The sequence below is a fragment of the Gadus macrocephalus genome, chromosome 12, assembly GCF_031168955.1.
Source record: "Gadus macrocephalus chromosome 12, ASM3116895v1".
Taxonomy (NCBI): Eukaryota; Metazoa; Chordata; class Actinopteri; order Gadiformes; family Gadidae; genus Gadus; species Gadus macrocephalus.
Window position 1 is genome coordinate 23,382,450 of NC_082393.1, and position 25,064 is coordinate 23,407,513.

Consider the following 25,064-nt stretch of genomic DNA (forward strand, 5'->3'; position numbering starts at 1 on the left):
AGCCTGCTAGTTCTTTCTATACCCCTCTGAATTCTTGCGATCGTATTGATTGTGCAGGTACTAATGTGTGTGTGCGTGTTCCCCTGTGTGTGTGTGTGTGTGTGTGTGTGTGTGTGTGTGTGTGTGTGTGTGTGTGTGTGTGTGTGTGTGTGTGTGTGTGTGTGTGTGTGTGTGTGTGTGTGTGTGTGTGCGACTGCGTGTGCGTGTGTGTGTATGCATGTTTGTGCGTGAGTGTGTGTGCATGTGTATCTGTGTGATATGGACATCTCTCAGCCTTAGAGGGTCTGTTGTCTATTATTCTTGCTGTGTACTGTACAGAATTGAATGACTCTCCATCGTACGGTCGCTTCCCGGACTCACTTCATAACACAGAGCCCTGCTGTTCCTCTGTAGTATTAGTTTGGATTCTTGCTGAGATAAAAACAAATGTATTGCATTCATTGCATAGTTTTTTTCATCTTAAAGTTTGATTTTGAAAGCCTCACCCTTAGCATTTCCCTGCGGCTGATTCTGCTGACCAGATTAAGGGTCTTCCTGTGACCTTTAGATGCCAGTGGCAATATGTTAAAACAAAATGCCAAATCGTACACTCACACACACACACACATATAAGAAAATATCAAAAGCATAAAGCGGCTGTGTGTGTGTGTGTGTGTGTGTGTGTGTGTGTGTGTGTGTGTGTGTGTGTGTGTGTGTGTGTGTGTGTGTGTGTGTGTGTGTGTGTGTGTGTGTGTGTGTGTGTGTGTGTGTGTGTGTGTGTGTGTGTGTGTGTGTGCGTGTGTGTGTTTTGGTGTCCGTGTGTACCAATGGCGGTTCTACACGGGGGCCTACGGGGTCCAGTGCCCCTGTAGACATGTCCGTGGCCCCCCCGTGATGACCAAACTAAAATAATTAGGATTTTACTGATTTTACGGAATTTAACGTTCTACACTGGTAACTTAGAGCGGCTAAGACAAACACCGTGCTGCTGCTGCTCGGTAAATGAGAGCTCAGCGACTACTCTTAGAGAAAGGAGCCACGCTCCTTTCTCTAAGAGTCGAAGCTAAGCAAAGAGTCGAAGCTAAGCAAAACGATTTCATTTCTTAAGTGACTTGTCGTTCTTGCACATAACCGTGTTACTGTAGTTCTTCACACTGATGATGAAATTAAGTTTGTAAATGTCTGGTCTTGTTATATTTAGAAACTAAATCATATCTAAGCAAACTCATCGAAGCAGCAGCGAGTATCCAAATGTCAGTATACTTGCTAGGTCTAGGCTACACAATGTTGTGATGTTAACCACGTATTTTCATCCATTTTGGCTGTTCGATGGGATAACAAATACATTTGAGCAAAGAGTAGAAGGCTATCTTCCTGTGTTAAGTAGGGAGGGATGGTTATGCAACGAAATCGAATGCATGCCCCTTCTCTTTTTTTTCTTCTAATAGCAGCTATCATGAAATGAGGAAAGAACAGTAGAACAGGGAAAGGTCCTTTGAGCTCTTTAGACTGTGCAAGATTGCTCTAACCCAGAAAACCCAGAAAAATACAGACCGGTGAAGTTATAAACTCTTGTACAAATTAAATGTTTGATGATTTTAAAGTAAAAGAAAGTTTATAATCTTTAAATATATATTTTTTTGCCCTTTTTTTGTGCCCCTCTGGTTAAACACTGGACCCTCCTTGGCCCCCCTCAGTAAAATGGGACTAGAACCGCCACTGGTATCTGTGTGTGTATCTGCATGTGTTTCACGTGACTCCATGCGTAGACATCCACATGGTGTGCACTTGAAAGGTGAATGGCCAGTTGGTGTCAAATAGCCTGGTTCAGATGGAGGCAGAGGATGGCTGGAGGCAGAGCATCGATGCTAAATGGGTTACCCCGGTCCTAAAGAGGACATTCGAGGGTTATGCAAGAGGAGGTGGATGGAGGACAGAGGCATGGGATCGGATTATAAACCTGAATGGAAACCTCTGTACGTATGACCGTCTGAAACACAGTGTACCTAGGGGAGGAAGAACATGTGGGCTTCCGTGAATGAGGAAGAATAAGATTAAGCCGGCTGGTTGGGGCTGGTTGCTGAATGGGTTGGACTGTGGTCATGGTTCGGTCAGTAAATGGCAGAACATTTTTTCCTTTTATTTGACTTGAATGTTTGCATGTGTGGGACTGTTGAATGACCACGATGCAAAAATGTCATGAACAAATAATGTGTATTTTTGCTGTGCAATTGAAGCCTGATTGGCAACTTGTTTCCCATAAATATTAATTGCTAATCTTGTATTTTCTTCCCTTCCCTTTTTCCTCTGCAGTCACAGATGAAGACACAGTCAAGAGGTACTACGCCAAGTTTGAGGAGAAGTTCTTCCAGACCTGCGAGAAGGAGCTGCTGAAGATCAACACGTTTTATTCAGGTTTGTTTTTTCCTGGAAAATTGTCCGCAACCTAAATTAAAATGACTCAGTTCCATAGTTTTTGCATGAATTCTATTTGTATAAATGTTTTGGGATTATTATATATTTCATCTTTATTTATTTGCATTGTTTATTTTTTTTATATGTGCAAGTGCATGTATTGTGATTGTTGCGATTATGATTTTGTTTATAATGCCTATAATTATTATCAATATTATTTCCTCACTAGTCTGTCCAGGTTTATGAGGCAGAGTCGATCCCAAACTGTTATGCCTCTTGACATGGCTCTTCAGTATAGTTGGTTTGTGCGGTCATATTAACCAGCGCCTCGCCTGTCTGCATGTATTTTAGGGAGCACAGCAGTAGTATGTGTGCCGTGTAATCTGAGATGGAAGCCATATATCCTGGTGTGTGAACTAAGGCTCAGGGAAATTGAGGGTTTTGCGCTGTGAGCAGACGGTGCTGCCCCTAGAGTTCATAAGTGGAACTGCAATCATTTTGAGTGAACCCTGGGTCAAGGTTGCTCCAGTTCATAATGGATGCATCCTCAACTAGAGCTACGGAACAAAACAAACACAATTGATGTTCAAGAGTTTGTTTTAGAATGTGAAATTAAGGTTTATTATTACATTACACGTTACTTTGACTAATAGGCCAGGTTGATCGTATGCCAGAGGGTACATGGCTGGCCGATAGGAGCTGGTAGAAGGCTCTTAGAGCTGTCTCTATTCTGGGACTCCAACTAGCATCCTCCTGGCATTGGGAGCCTTTTTTTCCATGGGCCCTCAGGAGAAACACTGTTTCCATAAACACTTTAACACACAAGTTATTAACAGACATCAGAAGAGGTTATGGAAGCACCTCAAGTAACGAGGTGAAATACCTTGGACCTGTGTGTGTGTGTGTGTGTGTGTGTGTGTGTGTGTGTGTGTGTGTGTGTGTGTGTGTGTGTGTGTGTGTGTGTGTGTGTGTGTGTGTGTGTGTGTGTGTGTGTGTTGTGTGTGCTTACGTGCATGTGTGTTCAACCCCTGGAAAGCGGTCATGCTCTTGATTTCCTCATGCCTCGTGCCGTTCATATCGAAGAGGACAAACTCACGGACATCACTGCGCTGCAACTCTCACAGGGCTTACCCACATTGTAGACATCAAAGAGGTGCTACCGTTGTTGCAATCCTGTTGGGTGTGAGTCTGAGTGTTTGCGTGCGTGCATGTGTGTATTTATGTGCTGATATTGATGTGTGGTTACGTGTGTGTGTGTGTGTGTGTGTGTGTGTGTGCGTCTCTGTGGGCACTCTTTGGTTTGGGTGTGTATTCATGTGTGCCCGTAGGTGTGTGTGTGCGCCCAGGTATGTGTGTGTGTGCGTGTGTGTGTGTGTGTGTGTGTGTGTGTGTCTGTGCCTGTGTGTGTGTGTGTGTGTGTCTGCGCCCGTGTGTGTGTGTGTGTGTGTGTGTCTGCGCCCGTGTGTGTGTGTGTGTCTGTGTGTATGTGTGTGTGTGTGTGTGTCTGTCACTCTTTGGTTTGGGTGTGTATTCATGTGTGCCCGTAGGTGTGTGTGTGCGCCCAGGTATGTGTGTGTGTGTGCGTGTGTGTGTGCGTGTGTGTGTGTGTGTGTGTGTGTGTGTGTGTGTGTGTGTGTGTGTGTGTGTGTGTGTGTCTGTGCCTGTGTGTGTGTGTGTCTGCGCCCGTGTGTGTGTGTGTGTGTGTCTGCGCCCGTGTGTGTGTGTGTGTGTGTCTGTGTATGTCTGTGTGTGTGTGTGTCTGTGTGTGTGCTGACAAGTATGTCTGTATGTGTGAGTGTTTTGAGTGTGTGTGTGTGTGCCCAAAGCAACCAAGCGTGAAAGTCACCATTGAGTCTTCTGCAGTAATTCTCTCTTACTGTGGGAAACGGAGTCCGGTTGGGTCTCATGTCTCAGCTGTCTGGGTCATGTGATTCATGTGACGTGGGAGGCTGAGGTCCTCTGTATCAGCTAGAGACTCATGAATGGCTGCTGGCATGCCCACAGGACAGTTAACCAGCTCTATCGTTGTTATATGGCACTTTATTAAGTGCCCTTATGACTTATCGATAGAGGAGGTTACGGGGACGTAGACCCGCCGGTTTAGCCCTCGGCAGAACGTTCAACAACAAGCGGACGTGGATGGACACTAGCGGAGTCTTCCGGAACCGTGCACTTCAAATACCTCCTTGCGTGATAATCGGTCTCATTGCCGAGTGCCGAGTGGATGCTGATGAGACTATTGAGCTGCTGAAACCAGACCCTGTAGGTAACAGGATGGGAGCAGCCGTCATGGACTGGGATGAACAGGACTGGGGCCGGGGGCGGGACACTGATACGGTGTTATGGTGGTGGAAGATACAGGTTTCCTCCGGTGGAAAGTCCTGCGGTGGAGCTTTGCCAGGCGAGAGGCTCAGAGAGATTAATGCAATTCAAGCGTCTGGCCACCGGCCAGGTGCTCTCTTGATTCCCTTCTTCCTGTCGCTCTCTCTTAATCACTCACCGTCTCTCGCCCGTTCTCTAGCTTATGCTTGGCCTCTCACCCGCACACACATACAGACACACACACACAGATGAGCATGCGCTCAATCACTTACTCCCTTACTTACACACACACAGACACACCCTTATGCACACAAGCACACACACAGTCATACAGACACACACACACACGCACGCACGCACGCACGCACGCACGCACGCACGCACGCACGCACGCACGCACGCACGCACGCACGCACGCACACACACACACACACACACACACACACACACACACACACACACACACACACACACACACACACACACACACACACACACACACACATAAACACACTTAAACGAACTTACACACTCTGTCTCCCTCTCCCGCTCTCTCTCTCCCTCTATCTCTCTCCCTCTCTGCTACCTTCTTCCCTAGGAAGATTAACCCAGCCCTGACCCCTGATAATGGTTCCTAACCATGAAAGGTCTCCCTGCCTGCTCCCCCTAATGCTCTGCTGCCTTCCGCTTCCCGGAGCTGACGGAGCAGCATGACAGAGGAGAGGGGAGAGCAGGGAGGAAGAGTCGTACGACGGTTCACGTTAGCCATGTTCATACGGTGGCTGTTGTAGGTCCGAAAACCAAGCTGGCAGGACGTCCTCGTGGTTCGGGTCCCTGACTCCCGGTCAAAAGGTTGCGGTGTTCAAACCCCCAGCCCTCCAGTCTACCTGTAGGCGTCGCAAAGCAAGACGCCGAACCCCCTCCTTCATGACGTTTATCCTCAAGTGTTCCCTGCATCTCAAGGAAGAGAGACGGACGAAAACGTGTCCGGTTTTTCGTTCCCAGATCCATTCCTCCTGATTGGACGATCCGCTCAGTAAATCCTTGTTCTGCCGTCTTGTAGAAAAGCTGGCGGAGGCCCAGCGGCGTTTCGCCACGCTCCAGAACGAGCTGCAGTCCACGCTGGACGCCCAGCGAGAGAGCAACGCCCCAGCGGGCCTGCGCAAGCGCAAGACGGTGTTCCACCTGTCGCAGGAGGAGCGCTGCAAGCACCGCAACATCAAGGACCTGCAGCTGGCCTTCAGCGAGTTCTACCTCAGCCTCATCCTGCTGCAGAACTACCAGGTACGCCGCCATGCAGAACCACACACGCACGCACACGCACACGCACGCACGCACGCGCGCACGCACACACACACACACACACACAATTTAACACATACATATAAATATACATTCACATCGATTTCTAGTGCCACACAGGTCAGACGTTCTTCATGGCTCAAGAATTCCTATCGTACGTCTTTTGTAAGGAAAAAACACACTTGTTTGTCCTTGACCAGCCACTAGTCCAATGAAGGTCCATTCAATACCTTACCCTACCCCTTCAATGCCAACACGTCGGGGTATACCTATGGGGCAAACAACACCCTGTTTCTCCTCCCCCAGAACCTGAACTTCACCGGGTTCCGTAAGATCCTGAAGAAGCATGACAAGATCCTGGACACGCCCCGCGGGGCGGACTGGCGCGTGGCCCACGTGGAGGTGGCCCCCTTCTACACCTGCAAGAAGATCACCCAGCTCATCTCCGAGACAGAGGTAGACTCACGCGCACACACACACGCAAACACAGACACACACACACACACACACACACACACACACACACACATCTTCACCTGGTAACCTTGAAATACCAACAGTTACAGATCTTGTGTTTACCAATCAGCTTATGTGTTTGTTTGTGTGTGTGTGTGTGTGTGTGGGTGTGGGTGTGTACGTGTGTGTGTGGGTGTGCGTGCGTGTGTGTGTGTGTGTGTGTGTGTCTGTGTGGGTGTGTGCGTGCGTGTGTGTGTGTGTGTGTGTGTGTGTGTGTGTGTGTGTGTGTGTGTGTGTGTGTGTGTGTGTGTGTGTGTGTGTGTGTGTGTGTGTGTGTGTGTTCCTCAGGCCCTGGTGACAGCAGAGCTGGAGGGTGGGGATCGCCAGAGGGCCATGAAGAGGCTCAGAGTTCCTCCATTGGGAGCAGCTCAAGTGAGTAGAAGCAAACGCCACCAGCTCCTCATCGAGAGAGAGAGAGAGAGAGAGAGAGAGAGAGAGAGAGAGAGAGAGAGAGAGAGAGAGAGAGAGAGAGAGAGAGAGAGAGAGAGAGAGAGAGAGAGAGAGAGAGAGAGAGAGAGAGAGAGAGAGAGAGAGAGAGAGCACTCTTTGGTATTGATTTTATAAGTGGTGTTCCATTGCTGGATTGGCAGGAAATTATTCAAAAAGAACACGCCTTTGATGCTTCACATCTCCCATATCCAATGTAGCATTACTACAATATTAATTACTGTCATTTCTAAATATTGACCGGTTCATCCTAGATATGAAAGAGATATGTTAATGGTGCAGGAAAGAGGGGCTAAAGAATATCAATTGATTTACCAGAACTAACTAAAAACTAAATGTTTTGCCAAAAAACCCTCTGTAAGTACCTGATTTGTTATAAGCTTATTCATATTGTATGAGTCCCAAGCAGATCGATCTTAAGTTATTGCTATTAACATGAACTCTGTATGTCTGTCTGTCTGTCTCTCCACGCCAGCCCGCTCTGGCGTGGACAACCTTCCGCGTGGGTCTCTACTGCGGAGTCTTCATCGTCCTCGCTGTGGCCTTCATCCTCACCGGTACGTCCCCCTAACCATCGTGGTGTCATACTGGTCCCAGTGGAGCTGGGTCCCATTCAAGGGGATTGTCAAGCCGCCACCCTGAATTATATGGATATACCCTATCTATTATTCTCAATTTGTACTATTTATATGTTTCTTAATTTTCTTACCATGTATTTTCTTATTATATTAAATAAGTGTCAAAATCAAAAACTCAAATCTATTATCACAGATAATATTTAAAAATGATCCCATCTGTGCCGATTCCTGTGATAATGCTTGGCTCTCACCACCGGTTTCCAGCTGCTGTGATCATCAAAGACGAGAACATCTGGCCGCTGGTGAGGATCCACCGCGGCGGCTTCCTGTTGATCGAGTTCCTCTTCCTGTTGGGCATCAACACCTACGGCTGGAGACACGCCGGGGTCAACCACGTGCTCATCTTCGAGATCAACCCGCGCAACAACCTCTCCCACCAGCACCTGTTTGAGGTACGACCGAGAGCCCTCCTCTCTCTGAAGAACACAGAGAGATGAACCGCTCCTGTTCAGATGGGAGCCGTTCAGTCACGTCCTAGAGCTGAGAAACAAACTTTGCGTCTATTCTTCTTCACGTGAAGATAATTAAGCCAGCATAGTCACCTGCTCGTAATAGAATATTAATACATGCATTGAATTTATATTTAGTAATTCAGCAGATGCTTATATCCAAAGTGACTCTCGTGATATCCATCATAACGGATAATATAAGATTATTGTAATCTCCCTTCCTTTTTCCCGTCCTCTCTCTGTCTCTTTCCCCCCCCATCCCTCTCTCCTCCCTCCCTTTCTCTCTCTCTCTTCCCCTTCTCTATCATCCTTTACAATAATAAACTTCATAATCTCCCTGACTCCTTCCCTTCGCCTCTCCATCTCTTTCTCCCCATCTCTCTCTCTCTCTCTCTCTCTCTCTCTCTCTCTCTCTCTCTCTCTCTCTCTCTCTCTCTCTCTCTCCACACCCCTCCCTCTTTCCCTCCCTCTTTCTCTCTCGGCTCCATCCTCATGTACGATAATAATCCTTCCTCCTTCCTTCCCTCCCTCCCTCCCTGTCTCCCTCCCTGTCTCCCTGTCTCCCTCCCTCCCTCCCCGTCTCCCGTTCAGATCGCTGGTTTCCTGGGTGTGCTGTGGTGTACCAGCATCCTGGCCTGCCTGTACACGTCCTCGGACTACATCCTGCTCCCCATGCAGGTGTACCCGCTGGTGCTGTATGGCTTCATGCTGCTCTTCCTCATCAACCCCCTGAAGACCTGCTACTACAAGTCCCGCTTCTGGCTCCTCAAACTGCTGGTCAGCCCACTCCCCTTGTTGTGTTGTGTTGTCAGCGTCTTGATGTGGGCGGGGGGGTCTTGCTGTGTAACCCTGCGATGAAGCAACACATGTGCATGCGTGCGTGCGTGTGTGTGGGGGGGGGGGGGTTTGTGTGTGTGGGAGTGTGAAATATTTGACAGAAACGTTACAATATTTCAAATTTTGCTTGTCCCCTAAACGTTACACTAACAGACTAACACACACGCACACACACACTAATACACACTAACACACACACACACACACACACACACACACACACACACACACACACACACACACACACACACACACACACACACACACACACACACACACACACACAGAGGGAACAAAACTATAGATCTATAGAACAGTGCAATTTTGTTGGACTGATCAGAGATATTATGGTTGGATCAATCGATGTGGAACGCAACAGGCCTCGTCTCCGGCGCGTGCAAGCGTTCGTGTTTACATCGTCTCGCCTTATCTTCACGCCGCCCTCCTGTGTGTGAAACGCACATCTCCCCCCGCTCAGAACTCATGTTTACCAAACCCCTGTCTGCCGGTTCTTTGTCTGCTCCGCGCTCCGTGTGTGGATCGGGGAGGAAGGGAGCGCGCTTCGGGCGCGGGGGGGGGGGGGAGGACGTTTGTGGAAGAGAGAGGGCAGAGGGGTGAGGGGTAATAGAATGCAGTGGAGTCTCTGGGGAGGTGTGCGGCTGTGACTGTGCAATCATTACCAGCACAGATCTATCAGTATGCTGCACCCCCCCTTAGGCACCTCAATCCACAACCCCCCCCCCCCCCCCCCCCAAACTGTCTCTCCCCCTTCCCTCTCCCTCCACCCCCACCCTAACCTCCCAGCCAATATCTCAGTACAACCCCCACTTATCTTTCTCTCTCTTCCTCTATCAGTCCTTCTTTGTCTCTCTCCTTATCTCTCTCCCTAGCTCTCTCACTCATTCACTCATTCACTCTCCCTCTTTCTCCGTCTGTCTTGTTGCTCTAGCCCTTACTCAAGTCCCCCCCCCCCCCCCCCCCCCCCAAACAGTCCAGAGCCACACTTGTGATGGTTCACAAGTGCGTCCCCCCCCCCCTCCCTTATCACTCGGCAAGGTGTGATGGGGCTGAGATAGAACAAGATACGACCACGCTTTCGGACACAGAGGATTTGTCATCGAGCATCGCGCATTATGTCTGTTTGAAAAAACGGTGTCTTCCTCATAATAAATTGTAAGACAAAAATATATATCGATTTCAACATCCGAGAGCTACCGTCGAAACAAGAGATGAAATTACTGTTTGTTTTTTACGCCCCTGCTGTTTGCGGAAATGACATGGATCCTCACCGCATCGTTGTGGCTTTTTCAAAGGAAACACCAGACCTGTTACGGTGCGGCGGTGAGGCAGCAAACAAACATTCAATCACAGGGCAAACTGAAGAGGCAGCACCCGCACGCTCCTCTCTCCTAGTGTTTGCTCTAGAAATGAAAAACATGGCCCGGGGCTTTAGCCTCGAGACCTCGCAGCGGAGAGAACCTGAGCGCCCGGCGAGCGGGCCGATCGATACACGCCATGATTGGCAGGCCGAGTAAGGCTCGACGAAGAATGAGCTGATCCATATTAGAATAAATCAATGTATCGGTCGGTCGATATTTGCATCTGAGGACCTCCCCTCGGGGGATCAGCGCCGTGTGGGCCATACACTGGCTTGCGGATGTCAGCGTTGGCCTAAGGGGGTAGGTGGGGCTGGGAGAGAGGTTTAATGTTTAAAAAAAACGCAAAAAACGGTATCAGTTTACAGAGCCTCAGTCAATAGACAGGCACCAGCCGGTCATGCCTTCAAATAACCCAAAGACCAAAACAAAACCGGCGTCCGAGATTAGTCACCAAACAGGGCTGCCTCAAAGGCTGTCTCCTCGGTTTGTCTGTCGCCCTGTTTGCCTTTTGTGCCGTTGACACACACACACACACACAGAGTCATCAGGTTATTCTGTGGCGTGGCGATAACAGACTTTGCTTGTTGCTTCCTCTCAGCACTAGGGCTCATTATTCGAGCTTTGTTCCCTGCCTGGCCGTCCTCTACTGAAGTGCCGCAGCAAGCGCTTGCTAATTTACTGCATCCTGCTTTCGCTTTCACTTTACACCAAAATCACGTCAACAGAATGTTCTCCAGAGTATTGACACTACAATGCCGCTGCCTGTGCAAGAGGATTATCTGCGGCCATTTAAATCCTTCTTCCCAAGTGGCTAGGAAATGAGAATATGAATAATTATCACCTAGTATTATGAGTTCCACAATACATTGGCCCTTCAAATCAAATGTTATTAATATCGAACATTTAAAACGTAAAAATCGATTGTAATGCAAATAGGATAATTACAATTCATGCATAGAACGATAAAACACACAAATATATAGTAAGTAAATCGGATCAAAGAGTGAGCCATCTTGACGTGATCAGAGAACCAAAGGACCTTTGTCAAATCAAAGAGGCTTTAAATCAACAACCAGCTCCTCAGATCCATAGCTACACCGTCCCAGACGCGGGTCTGATACAACAAAAGGTGTGACGATCACAGCTCACCATATGCCTCCTCCCTCCCTCCCTCCCCCCCATGTCCAGTTCCGGGTGTTTACCGCTCCGTTCCACCGGGTGGAGTTCGCAGACTTCTGGCTGGCGGACCAGCTCAACTCCCTGGTCATCGTGCTCATGGACCTGGAGTACCTCATCTGCTTCTACATCTTCGACCTGCAGTGGGGCAACAGGAAGGGCCTACTGCCCAGCGGCAAAGGTCAGACCCTGGGGCAGGGAGGTCTATTGTGGAGGTTCACACCCGACTGACATGTCGAATCCACCTCGCAATGGAACTCATTTACAATATCGACGAGAAATCAATGGTGTACATACTGCTCATATATACGGACGAAACTCGAGTCAGGTTTTCCTGCATGTCATTCGTTTGTTTTGTAATTTTCTAAAATGATATACATTTACATTTACATTTAGGGCATTTAGCAGACGCTTTTATCCAAAGCGACTTACAATAAGTAGATTTGTCAGAAGAAAGAGAAACAATATATTGCTCGGTACAGTAAGGATGTTCATAGAACCAAGTGCCAAGCACCAACACTTGTTAGGTTAACCCATTCCCCTTATGCAACAAAGATAGCAAGGATAAGATGCTACACAATGCTAAGTACTATTAATAAGTGCAAGGGCGTACAACATACAATAAGTGATAAACATCGATTGAATTTTTCGTGATTAGGCCGACGCTCCCATCCAAAGAATCCCTTACAAACGTTCCTCATTCTCCGGTTTTCCTTTGTCCTTCCAGTCATGTTTCCCCCCCTCTTCCCCCCTCCCAGATCACTTCGTGTGCCACAGCTACTCGTACGGCGTGCGGGCCGTCATCCAGTGTCTCCCCGCCTGGGTGCGCTTCGTCCAGTGCCTGCGGCGCTACCGCGACACCAAGCGCGCCTTCCCTCACCTGGTGAACGCCGGGAAGTACTCCACCACCTTCTTCGTCGTGACCTTCGCCGCGCTCTACAGCACGCACCGAGGTAGGGCGAAGGAGATGTGCGAACGCACGTGCGTGCAGACACGTACTCATTCACGCACGCACGCACGCACTCACTCACTCACTCACTCACTCACTCACTCACTCACCTCGCAACAACAGCTGCAGCATCAAAATCTTCGGCAAACGAATGTGCATGCGAGGGAAAAGCTTGCAGAATGAATGAACGTCTGTCGTACTTCGATGCCAAATAGTGTGGGTATAATCAAGGGTTGAGTTCAAGATTGATTTTATTCTCTGCCGGATTTCTTCTCTTAATCAAGTAATGGCCGTCTTGGATATTAAGACATGTTTTCTGCTCTTAACCCCTCTTGGTAGAGCTCACTAGAAACTAACTGGTCTTCCAGCTCATTCTGTGATTGGTTTGAACCATACTGCTATACAGTGGTGCTGGCTTTAGACTTGGGGGAGGGGGGGGGGGAGCAAAAGAGGAGCTTCGGTCTGATGTAAAGGAAACAGCACAACACACTAACAACAGCTTTGACCTTGGGAGAGACACATACAAGCAGGCAGCCCCTGGCTTTCACGCCTCCATAATAGGAACGACACAGAGACACAGTGAGGGAGTTCCAAGGTTCTCTTCTCTCAATAGGAAACAAACAGCGTTCTCAGTCTCAGGGCCAGAGTGCGGAGGCGAGGGAGAACCTGGTGAAAGAGAGAACTAAGGAGAGAGAATCAAGGGAGAAAGGCATTGAGAAGGTACACAGTCGAGGGCAGAAGAGGGGAGCTGGCTGTCATTAGCAAGTCAAGTCACTCTCTATCGTTGCTGCTACATAATTAGCCTGCGATTATTCCCGTTCTGAAGCCTTATCACAAAGTGTGCCGCCTCAAAAACATAACAGCCAGACGATAAAGCAGCCATTTCACACGACTGCTTCGTGCCTCTGTCGATGTATCATCATAGTTTCACAGAAATGTGCATACATTTATACATGCCTAAAAGTGTGGAAGTTTTATTCCCAGAATCAATTATTTGTTTTATTTTGATTCAATATAGAGAGAGAGAGAGAGAGAGAGAGAGAGAGAGAGAGAGAGAGAGAGAGAGAGAGAGAGAGAGAGAGAGAGAGAGAGAGAGAGAGAGAGAGAGAGAGAGAGAGAGAGAGAGAGAGAGAGAGAGCAAGCTGAGTGGACAATTGGGTGAATAAAAGAATAAAAGGTGAATAAAAAGTAATGAAAGCGATGCCAAAAGACAGGGAGAATCACTGGCATCTTTTTTTTTTCATTTCATCCTTATCCTATCTTGTTAGGCAAGCCAGGAAGGCGTCCATTAAACCGTATCCTCCCTGCCTCTGCTGCACTGCAGCCAGTAGGCCCTTCGCTAATGGCTTCACTTCATCTCTTATTCTGTATGAAGCCCTCCTTCATCCCACGTAGTAATGGAGAGCGGTGGTTAAGTGAGGAAGGAGGGAGGACATTCAGGCACGCACACACACACACACTCGCATGCATGCGCGCACGTACACACCCGCATGCACATCCACGCACGTAGAAATACACACGCACATGCACACACACCAAAACACGCACACGTACGCACACATATTCACATGCATGCATGTACGCGCGCACACACGCCGGCACGTACATCCTCGCATACAGAAACACACACTTGCATAATGCACGCACGCACACACACCCCAGCAACGCGCACGCAGGTCAGATCCATATCTGCTTCACCACAGATCTGCGTTGCCCTCATATGAATACTGAAAAGGTTGTTCCAGAGGCTGTGTGTTCACGGGAAGACACTCTTATGTAGATCTCTCTGTGGGGAAGCGTCTTCTCTTTTGAGGCACACGCTTTTGATACATAAGACATAAATAACGATCACGCGACCGGTTCAAACACCGGTCTTAAGCTTGATGGAGCTTCTGAGTCAGAAGCGGTCTCCACACATTGAGGCTTCACACTGTAGTCAATTTAGTTCTTTTTATAACTGAATAATAACGTCCTTCAAATATTAACGCTACAACTCCTACTGCCATTACTACTATTACTAGTATTACTGCTACTACTAGTAACCATCATCATAACTATCAGAATAATTGATAATATTCTGATTGTCTTGATATTACTACCTTATTCATGTTATATCATCCTACATACAATTTCATTCGTACTTGACTGCAATGACGGGGCGGATGTGATATTGAGCCTGACCGTGGAACCCTCTAGAGTCTAGAGGGCGGCCATTGGTGTTCCGGTAGGGTATCAGAGTACCAGGAAGTCAGGCAGCAGCCGGGCCGGGGCGGTGTCACCGGCACTTAGTGTGACGTCTTGTTCATATCGCTGGCTCCAGCTGTAGCAGATTGATGATGTCGTGGCTATCTGGCAGAGTTCCCAATGTCTGTCTGTGTGTGTGTGTGTGTGTGTGTGTGTGTGTGTGTGTGTGTGTGTGTGTGTGTGTGTGTGTGTGTGTGTGTGTGTGTGTGTGTGTGTGTGTGTGTGTGTGTGTGTCTGTCTGCTGAATGTGTCATCAGCATTACTGCAAAAGCCCAGTCAGAGAGCTTTGGAGTACATCCTGTCTGACTCCTCACCCCTCATGACCTCACTTCCTGGAATAGCAGACATCTGAAGATTGGTAAACCGTTCAAACCATTGATTTTTTGGCAGATGTAGCGTGTGGGCTTGCATGGTGGGATATGCTGTCAGAAGCACGCTGGTTTGCAGTTTAGTTCAGTTAGCACTATTTAGTTCACTAAATAATACAGAGCGCTAGTTAAATGATTTTAGCCGATGCAACAGAATCAAAAGTGGGAAGGAAAACGTCCTGCACGTCAACCAGAACGCACCAGGAGATGCCGCGTGTAGACGGTGTGATTAAAACTAGCGTTTGAGAGCACAGCGGGGGGTGAGGGAGATGAATGGACCCAGGATACAGGAGCAGAGCGAGAGGAGAGGAGAGCAGGTGGGGAAAGGTAACAAGGGGAGAGGAGTGGAAAATACCACCGTGTTGAGGACAGCTCATAGACGGCTAAACAAAGACATCAACACGGGGGGTACGGCGATAGAGAAGCCCAGGAACATCCGAGGTGTGGAGGTGGTGAAGGTGGAGAGGATGGGGAGAGGGGAGGTAAGAGGTGCAGTAGGGGAGATGGGGTGAGAGGAAGGAGAGAATGGGAGGAAGGGAGGGTAGGGGAGAGGTGGAGGAGGAAAAATGATTGCAGGGGAGAGGAGAAGGGAGAGGGGAGGCGAGGTGCAGAAGAGACGGGAGATGTGCGATAGCCACCCCGAGGCGCAACACATGTCTGCCGGACACTGCTGGAATAAAAATGAGGCCAGAGCTGACAGCTTTTGCAACTTCATTTTATAAAACTGGGCCTCTCATTATCAGCCTGGGCGCGTACTGAGAGGGGCGGCCCTAACACGCCGGGCTCACTGCGTGTCTCTGTATGCGCGCTACTCCTGAACTCTGATTCCTCCCTGCAGGGCTCACTCCCGCTGCTACTACATTACCACCACGGTTACATGTATCACTAGTCTGGGCCCCTACAGGTGGCCCCTACAGGTGTGGCCCCTACAGGTGTGGCCCCTACAGGTGTGGCCCCTACAGTTGTCACCTTCGCTCAGCCCTCTCTTGCACATGGAAGGTTGGAGATGTCCTCATACGGGGCGAAGTGAGCCCTGTCAGACTGTAATCTGGATGTTTGGCAAGAGATGTGGCAGAAACATACTGATTGTGTCGTCTAATAAGCAATGGGGCCAAACGGATAAAGTCCATGATAACGGATTTGCATAATAATGGTCTCCTGTAGATGAACGCTAATGATCTCATAAGCAAATCAGATGAATCCACCCTGACAGTTACGGTCCTTTTCTACCTGTTTCTCTCCGTGGGTAATGGGTCTGTTGTTGGAGTAGGAGGACCTGTCCATGCTGCACCACTTAGTCCTAAATAACATCAATCTTCTTTGAGGCCATTAGACATAATAGCACGTTTGCTGCAGTGTGTGTGTGTTTGTGTGTGTGTGTGTTTGTGTGGTGTGTGTGTTGGCGCTGCATGCATGTGCCTATATGCACAATAGAGTGCATGTGTTTTGTGTTGGTGTGTGTGTGTGTGTGTGTGTGTGTGTGTGTGTGTGTGTGTGTGTGTGTGTGTGTGCTTTTGTGTATGCATGTGCTTGTGCGTGTGCGTGTGTGTGTGTGTGCTTGTATGTGTGCATGCACTTGTTTGTGTGTGTGTGTGGGTGTGCATTAACGTGCCTGTAGTCCCGCCCATGTCTGGTTGACGGACAGCGCGCTGAGTGGTTGTGACAGAGCCACAGACCACCGTTAGCCCCTGTGCTGCTCTAAATCAATGGCCGTGTGAACCGCACTAACCCTGTGTAACGACCCCGCCGGCTACTGGTCAGCGGAGCCCTGCGGGAAGACAACCGCCGCAGCCCGGGCCGTCGCTAAGCAGACGGCTTAGCTACCTCAGCGTGGCCGAGCAGCGGACCAGAGCCCCACGGGCACAGGGTTGCGCAGGGGACGGAGAGGCTATGGTACAGGACAGGCCTGTTGACTCTCGTCTTCGAAGCCAGTGACTTCGCAGCGAAGACTACGGTGCACCAGTTTCTAAATGGCAGAAAGAGTGGAGCTCAAGATGGATTCAATGAGCAGAATGACAAAGAATAACGTCGTCTTTATCGTGCTCATGTAACGAGTGTTGTTTTACAGCCGTACGATACTGTCAGGAATACCCTGCAATATGTCCATTGAGCCGGCTAAAGGTTTAGTAGGTAGTTAGGTTTAGTAGGATGGTTTAGTTTAGTTTGTTCGGGTGGTTAAGGTCAGTGTTGTAGGGTTAAGAACTCCTTGCCACTGCTGCTGCTGTCACTGGTTATTTTTAATGGAGACGGCCACAAAAGAAGATGACCATTAAGCTGACCGTTGAGCTTTTGAAATAAAGTGATTAACTTGAATGCATGCTGTTGATCTCCATTAACAGGGGAATGACTAAGCGTCCACAGTTATGGTGCCTGACTGGCTCTGAGTGGGCAGAGACAATTAGCAACTTAGATGGAAACCAGAAACCAACTTCTCTGTCTGGAAGGGGCTACTGTCGAGCTCAATAGCTATAGCTCAGGCTGAAACTATAGACCGAACTGAATCAACGAAGGTAAATCAACATCCGGCAATTTAAACACAGCGCACAGACTCGTGTGCATGCATAAATTAGCTTTTGGAGGCTTGAAACTAAGCATTAACGCAATAACTCGCTCCATGTCCAAAGGTCAAAGTCATGTTTGGTTGGCACATTTAAACTATGCTAACCTTGTTTTGTAATCACGTGTGCCATCTGTGTCTACACAAGAGGTTATAGAGGGCAAAGATAGGGGTAGGCTATATTCAGAACAGTCCACTGCCAACATGTTTTATGGATCTATAAGTACTTGGATTTATTTAATGTTAATCCTAATTATTAGTAATTATAATTTATATGTATTTAGTCATTGTTTTTGACTGGATGGTTCGTCTGCTTTTTTGCTGGGATTTATCTGAAGGACAAACCTGTAGTGTTGGTACAACAGAAACACATGCAGGTATGAGATATTACCCCCACAGGCATCCAAACAGCCATATAAACAACAAAATATGATGAGAAAACCGGATAAAAAAATGGTATAGAGGTGTAGTAAAGCTGTACATGTTTACATGTACATACGTTTTTTCCACTGAGTCATTAACTTTCCAAAGAGTGCAATAGGCATTATCTACGATTATGTGTGATAAATGGTGGCCTATTATAAAATAGGAACAGGTCTCCCTCTAGTGGAGGATCAGGTACTGCAACTATCTGCCTCTGAATCCAGCGGATGTCAAAACCACAATTCAAATCCCAATTAAAATGTTTAAAATGCGAATGTACTCAAATCTTTCAATTGTGGCTTTGAATATATCGACCCAAGCCATTCAAGTATTATGCGAATCAAACGGAGAGAAGCATCCAGAGGGGTCGAGTAGTGACCCCGGCGTTGTGTGTGTTTTGTGACACTCCAGAGCAGAAGCACGCGGACGCGGACACCTTCTTCTACCTGCTCATCGTCTTCTCCACCGTCAGCTCCCTGTACACGCTGATCTGGGACCTGCGGATGGATTGGGGGCTGTTTGACCGCGGGGCCGGGGAGAACACCTTCCTCCGGGAAGAGATTGTTTACCCGCACAAGGTACGGTAAACTCTGCCATCGCAAGGCACTGGAGTGTAGCCCTCAGCCCATGTGACGTGTGTGTGTGTGTGTGTGTGTGTGTGTGTGTGGGTGAAGACACACAGCATGGACATTGGATGTACTGTACACCAGCAAGGAAATGGTACAAACACGCACACAAAACCCATGCAGAAGGAAATGCATCCTACACAAAACAATAGCACACTATAGCATGTATAATGTCCATGCTTCTTTGCAGATTAACGGTGGAATTACATTGTTGCATTTAGTTATGAGTCATGATTATTATTAATAATAATGCAGCAATTCAAATACACAAACTTAAAAACACTTTTCAAGATACTCAAAAACGCTTGTATTCATTCACCCAAGTCTAAATGAGTGTCGGCAAGACTGTCGATGAAGCTAATCACCATTGATAAAACGGAGAGCGATGTCAGTAAAAGAGAGCAGTAAAACACAGTAAAAAAAAGTGAATAATTTAAATCATTAACTAAATGATTTAAAATGTTTGCTTGTGTGTGTGTGTCATGAATAGATGACCTGTGAAGACCTTTGAGACTGTAACTGCTTGAGGGCTATGCAAATAAAATAATCTGAATTGAATTATCGGATCTGCCACCGTGTTGAGGTAGCAGAGGGCATGAAGGTCGCGTGGAGTCAGCTGGTGGCGTCAAGGCATGGCGTCCAGACAGAGCTGGTAGCAGTGATAGCAGGCAGATAGAGAGATAAGGATTCAGTAGCTGGACTATCCCACATCAGTGCTCAGAGACTGATCTGCCCCAACCTCCCAAATAGTAATCAGATTCACATAGTAAATACACATAGTGAAAGCACACCGAACACACGCTGAGATAACTGTCTACGTACATCTTTGATCAGAATCAACACCTCGCCCCTTTATTCCACCATGCATTTACATTTACATTTAGGGCATTTAGCCCACGCTTTTATCCATAGCAACTTAAAAATAAGTTAAAAAAAATAAAAATACACAATGCCAAAGACTATTTTTAAGTGCCAGGACGTACAACATAGAATAAGTGCGTAAGAGGGGTTACAGGGGGGTTCGAGGGGGGGGGGGGGGGGGGGGGGGGAAGGCTACGCAGAGTCAAGGTGAACACTGAACAAGTGAGTCTTTTGTGGACGAAACCCAGGGTTGAGGGGAGTGTTCTGCCGTGCTTGCAGGCGTACTACTACTGTGCCATCATCGAGGATGTGATCCTGCGCTTCGCTTGGACCATCCAGATCTCCCTCAGCACCATCACCAGCACCCACTCCACGGGGGACATCGTGGCCACCGTGCTCGCCCCCCTTGAGGTCTTCAGGTAGGACAGAGACGGGATCTTCAAGCCACGGCGGCGGCCATCTTGTGAAACCTACGACTTTGTGAACTAGTAAACCAACGGGCGCCGTCGATTCAGACCTCTAAAAGTGTTTTCCGGCTCATTTTGAGTCCTTTATTCAAGACTCACTTTCTCAACTTTTTTATACCGCATATGTTTTTACATAAAACAAACATTAAACATTAAAGGTGACATATTTATAATATAATATGTTATGTAATATATCACCTTTAAGAAAAAGAAATCAATATTTAACATCCATCCATCGGAGTTTGCAGGCGCCTCTAGACTCAGCGTGACGTTCTGAGTGTCTCTCTTCTACTCCCCCCCCCCCCCCCCCCCCCCCCCCCCACCCAGACGCTTCGTGTGGAACTTCTTCCGCCTGGAGAACGAGCACCTCAACAACTGCGGCGAGTTCCGCGCGGTGCGGGACATCTCGGTGGCGCCGCTGAACGCCGACGACCAGACGCTGCTGGAGCAGATGATGGACCAGGACGAGGGCGTGAGGAACCGCACGGGCAAGAAGCCCCGCAAGAGGTCCTACAGCCTGTCTCTGCTGCGCCCCCTGCTGTCCACCTCCCAGTAAGTCACGCCAATCGGACGTACCGTACATCCAAGATATTGGTGTGTAGAACATTATTTATTCTAAATCTATAAACGCAGACACACACGCACACAAACCAATGCAGAAGGAGATCCAACTATGGTCAGCAATTGAATGAACAGTGCATTTACATTGTGGCATTTAGTCATGAGATTATTAATAAAAATAATAATAATCAACATCAATTCAGATACACATTATATATTTGATAGTTTGATGTTATATTAAAGTGACACTCGTTCGTCCTGGTGTCCAACTCTCTTTTTGAGATGACCAAAGATCCACGTCACATTTTAAGAAATGTTTATTCTGACCGCCATCATCACGACAGAAAGGACGAAAGGAAAGTATTATTTCGTAACTGTGATTTGCTCTTTTTCTTCCTCTCTTTATAGATCCAAGAAGGACACAAAGGTGTTGATTGAAGATACGGATGATGAGGCCTTCAGCTGAGTCCAGCCAGGAGAGCCAGATACACACAGATACACACACAAACACACACACACACACACACACACACACACACAGACGCACGCACACACACTGTGGCAACCCGCCACGTTGAGCGCACCAACTCCTCCCAAACAGGACACAATTGCGTTGCGAAAAGCCAAAAAAAAGGCATGTTTATTTCAGAACATAAAAGTCTCTCCAAACACAAAAAACGTACGACCTGGGAGGAATCAACGGTCCCCTCCTTCGTGGGTGGAATCCCGTCACCCACGAGGACCGGTCTCTCCGTGCTGGAGCTCCAGGGCTGGGAGAGCCCCGAATGAGTGGAGAAGCGGGCTATTTAAGCCCTGCTTCTCCACTTGTTCCTCAGGTGCTCTGAATATCCTTAATTGGCCCGGGCCGGGTTGCCACAACACACACACAAACAGCATCATACACATATATGCACAAATACAGAAACACCCCCACATACACACCAACATATACACAGATACACACACACAAGCATACAGTATGTATGCAAACACAAACACAAATACACACACACACACACACACACACACACACACACATGACGCTGGTCACAGAATACCTTGAAAGCTACGAGTCAACAACCTGCTGAAGCACAAGTATAGTATAAGATAGTAAAGTTTAGCATAGCATAGTACTACTACAGTATAGCATAGTACTACTACAGTATAGCATAGTATTTCTACAGTGGAGCGTGACTACACACAGCCATACAGATGAGACGTTGAAGGTTACGCGACGAGCCGAGACCACACTGCCGCAGGAAGTTCCTGAGTATTCTTTTGTTCTTTCTTTTTAGCTATTTTTTTTACTTTGAGACGTTTTGTATATTTCTTTTAAAAAAAAGTTTCCGTTTTTTTTTTAGTTGCAGAGATATATAGTAGACGGCTATAAACGACTGTTTACAAGCATTCTCACTAGATCGACAGGGATTTTAAAAGCATATTTAAAGGACTGATACTCAACAATAACACGCCTGAGGAAAGGACTCAACAAACGATAGCAGCATATCAGAAAAAAATCAACTGGTTTCAACTCGTTGGTTCTTTTATACAGCTCTTCTTTTACCTGCTGGTTATTTTATAAGAGTTTGGGATTGGTTTGTTTATTGAGTTTTGCTGACGTCGCTGAATAGCTACGACCCTGTATGCACTCACTGAAAAGGTGCAATTAATACGTAAACAAATCGAAACATTTACAAAAAAAAAAACGTAATTATGTTCTGTTCGAAACATATTCCTTATCTGTAAACAATGTTTTGATGGGTGTATTTCTGCCCGATGCATCTTTGCCTGGATATTTTTCATGCATTTTCTACAGTTTAAATATTGTTTTATTTTTAATGTCTGGTCTTGTGCCATGGCCGACAGCTTATATCTAGAACACACACGAAGATCATCAATAACACCAGATCTTCAACACACAGCCAGGAGTCAAGCAACAGCCAACAAAAAAAAACTTGGATGGTTTATATCAAAGTGCCCTATGGCTATTTATTATTGTACGTGCATCGCTATTCTTTACTATATTCATTACCAAAGCATTGTAACCATGAATGTGTCTGTGGTGAGATTCACTTAACCTGCCTGAGCTGAATTAGGGCTTTGTGTTTTCACAAACAGGGCCAGAATGCACTGGTGATGATAATGTCTGAAACACTGAATAACTGACTTCAGCTTTGGCTCTTGTAGTCTGAAATGGTTAAGGGCTGTCTGCCAATCGTCATGAATGCTGTCATGTAGTAAACACTGCCTCCAGAGGCCGACTGGGCTAGTCTCAGCCCCTGCAGAGTCCGGGTTTATCCAGGATTTATTCCTCAGTATCCAACACACATCTTCTGTTGTCATGTTCACTGTTGCCTAATTTTTTTCAAAGCACTTTGTTGAATTATTTGATGTGTTATTTTGTTCGATATTTGCAATTGTCGATGCATCACTTGGCCATTTTGAATATTTTGTTTCTCCCCCCCCCCCCCTATTCTATTCAGCACTACCTTCTAGATTGAACTGGTTTAAAAGTCTGTTGCTGCCTCGTCCTTTGAGGCCCCTTTGCTCTCGGAGGAAAGACCGCAACTTTGAACGGAAACGGGTAAAATGTGTGTTTCACGCTTTGTTTCACTTCCTGTCTGGCCCTTATCCCTTCACTGAACTCTCAGTTCGTTGTCTGCAGCCCACCCCTGTGACTGTCTCACCGAACCGCCGCCCCCGAGTGGACAGGCCGTCAGAACGGGTGCTCTATACTCAAACAGAAAGGACTGCTTGTCTTCCGGTCCTAATGTGATTCTGTCTGGATGAGAGATGTTGTTCTAATCTAGAGAGATCTACCTTCCCACTGAAAAGTGACGTAGCATTTCAGTCCCCCCTGTTCTGTGCAGTGGCGCCATCGTCGTAGTAAGTAGTAGGGAAGGATTCTGTGTCTCCTATAGGGTTAGCATTCAGAAAAAACAACGGATAGATGGCCTATCCAAGCCAATGTATATAAATGTCATGTACTACTGAAGCTCATTCATCTCCGCAAGAGGGTACAATGTTGCACACCCCCACACTCCACTCTCCCCAACACACGTAGACACGCACACGCACACGCACACATTGATGTACACAAACACAAACGCACATACACGTAGCATTGCCTCACTGCGATTGTGTTGTGCCAGATAGTGCAAGCTTACTACCGACTGTTTCTGTAGTATGTTGAGTTGCCTGCATGCTGCTTTTTTTTGTTGTGTTCTTACATTGTAAATAGATGTTAATTTATTTTCCATGATGTGTATATTACCAATCATTGACGCCGCCGTGACAATGATTGCTTTCATACGTTTGAATGTTTTGCTAAAAAAAAAGAAGAAGCAGTATTTTAGGTGGAGAGGAGGAGCTTTTCTTCCATTGTTCATAGCCCTGCACTCTTTTCTAGCTGTAAATCTGTCCAGACTGTGTTTGTATACAAAAGAGAAGACATAAAAAAAAAAAAAACAGAACTTCAGAAGTGATTCTGGATTGTGATTGGTTGTATCTTGTTGGTGCTCCTCTCCATACACCCGGGCGTCCGCCCCCATCGTCATCCAGGGTTTGTGGAAAAGTCGAAGACAAGAGAAGGGAGGATTCCTGTGTGCTCAAATCCCAATTATATTAAAGTGTTCACACGTGCATGTACTTTAAAACCACCGGGGAAAAACTAAAGGAACGTGACATTCTGGACAAGTAGGCTCCATCCGGCCCATCAAGCGACCCATTATGTCGGTTGTTTAAATATCGAGCCAGTGAAAGTTGAGCACGTCCTGGTAGAATGGTGGGCAGTAGGCCTGCAGAGTACAACCAGCATTCCTGTAGAAACTGTTGTGAAAACAACCAACGATCCTGGGAGGGAATCACAAACGGATCTGGGAACTGCATATAGTCCGCTGGGAATAATTCTGACTGACAGCAAGCTTTACTGTGAAAGCCGGGTTAAATAGGAATCTTTATATGTGCAGTGTCTTGTTATTCAAAGACATCTTTACAGAGGTACAGTATGGACAACCCGCTGAAAATAGGGGTTATTTTGTACAGTTTTTGATTGATATTTTGATGATAATGATGGAAACGCAAGCCCTGACGTCACATTTTATTCATGGTTAGAAAAACATTATTGAAATTGCCATGACTTAACTGTTTTTAGTGCTTGCTAACCCCCCTAATGTAAAAGTGCTAGTTGATATCTCCATGTCCCTCCCCCTTCTTTCTCTCTTGATGTCGTAGCCTTTCTATAATCTAGCTGAACGTGATTGTACATGTAGTTCAATAGATGGATGTACTACTTTGATAAGAGGAACAAAGTAATAGTAAATGCATTATGTGGTTGCAAGTGATTTAAACAACCTGAGACAAAATAAAAATAAATGTCTTACAAGTCTAGCCATTGTCTTGGGCCCCTTCTACGAAGTAGTTTGTAAACGTTGAGTGTATAACACTGTACTATGATGGTTTTCCTGATGGTATTTGTATTTCTGTATACACTTTGGTTATCCTGTCATATCTGGGTTTTATAAACCACGCTTATTTTTAAAACTCTCA

At 47.0% G+C, this 25,064-nt stretch overlaps 1 protein-coding gene across 2 annotated transcripts; it reads left to right on the forward strand.

Moving 5' to 3' along the window:
* The first annotated feature begins 1,660 nt into the window (after positions 1 to 1,660).
* LOC132469764 (xenotropic and polytropic retrovirus receptor 1 homolog) lies at positions 1,661 to 25,064 on the forward strand. 2 transcript variants are annotated; one of them, XR_009528480.1, is made up of 15 exons: positions 1,661 to 2,394; positions 5,780 to 6,000; positions 6,325 to 6,474; positions 6,823 to 6,906; positions 7,457 to 7,538; positions 7,824 to 8,011; positions 8,660 to 8,845; positions 11,473 to 11,641; positions 12,219 to 12,413; positions 18,413 to 18,579; positions 19,768 to 19,907; positions 20,283 to 20,507; positions 20,925 to 21,028; positions 21,414 to 22,356; positions 22,407 to 25,064. XR_009528480.1 is itself a non-coding variant. In XM_060067833.1 (14 exons), exons 4-13 carry the CDS (start codon positions 6,868 to 6,870, stop codon positions 20,980 to 20,982), a joined length of 1,449 nt encoding a protein of 482 aa, XP_059923816.1. In that variant the 5' UTR covers positions 1,661 to 2,394; positions 5,780 to 6,000; positions 6,325 to 6,474; positions 6,823 to 6,867; the 3' UTR covers positions 20,983 to 21,028; positions 21,414 to 25,064. The 2 variants fall into 2 exon arrangements, 1 of the variants encoding a protein (XP_059923816.1); XM_060067833.1 differs by having other exon boundaries at positions 21,414 to 25,064.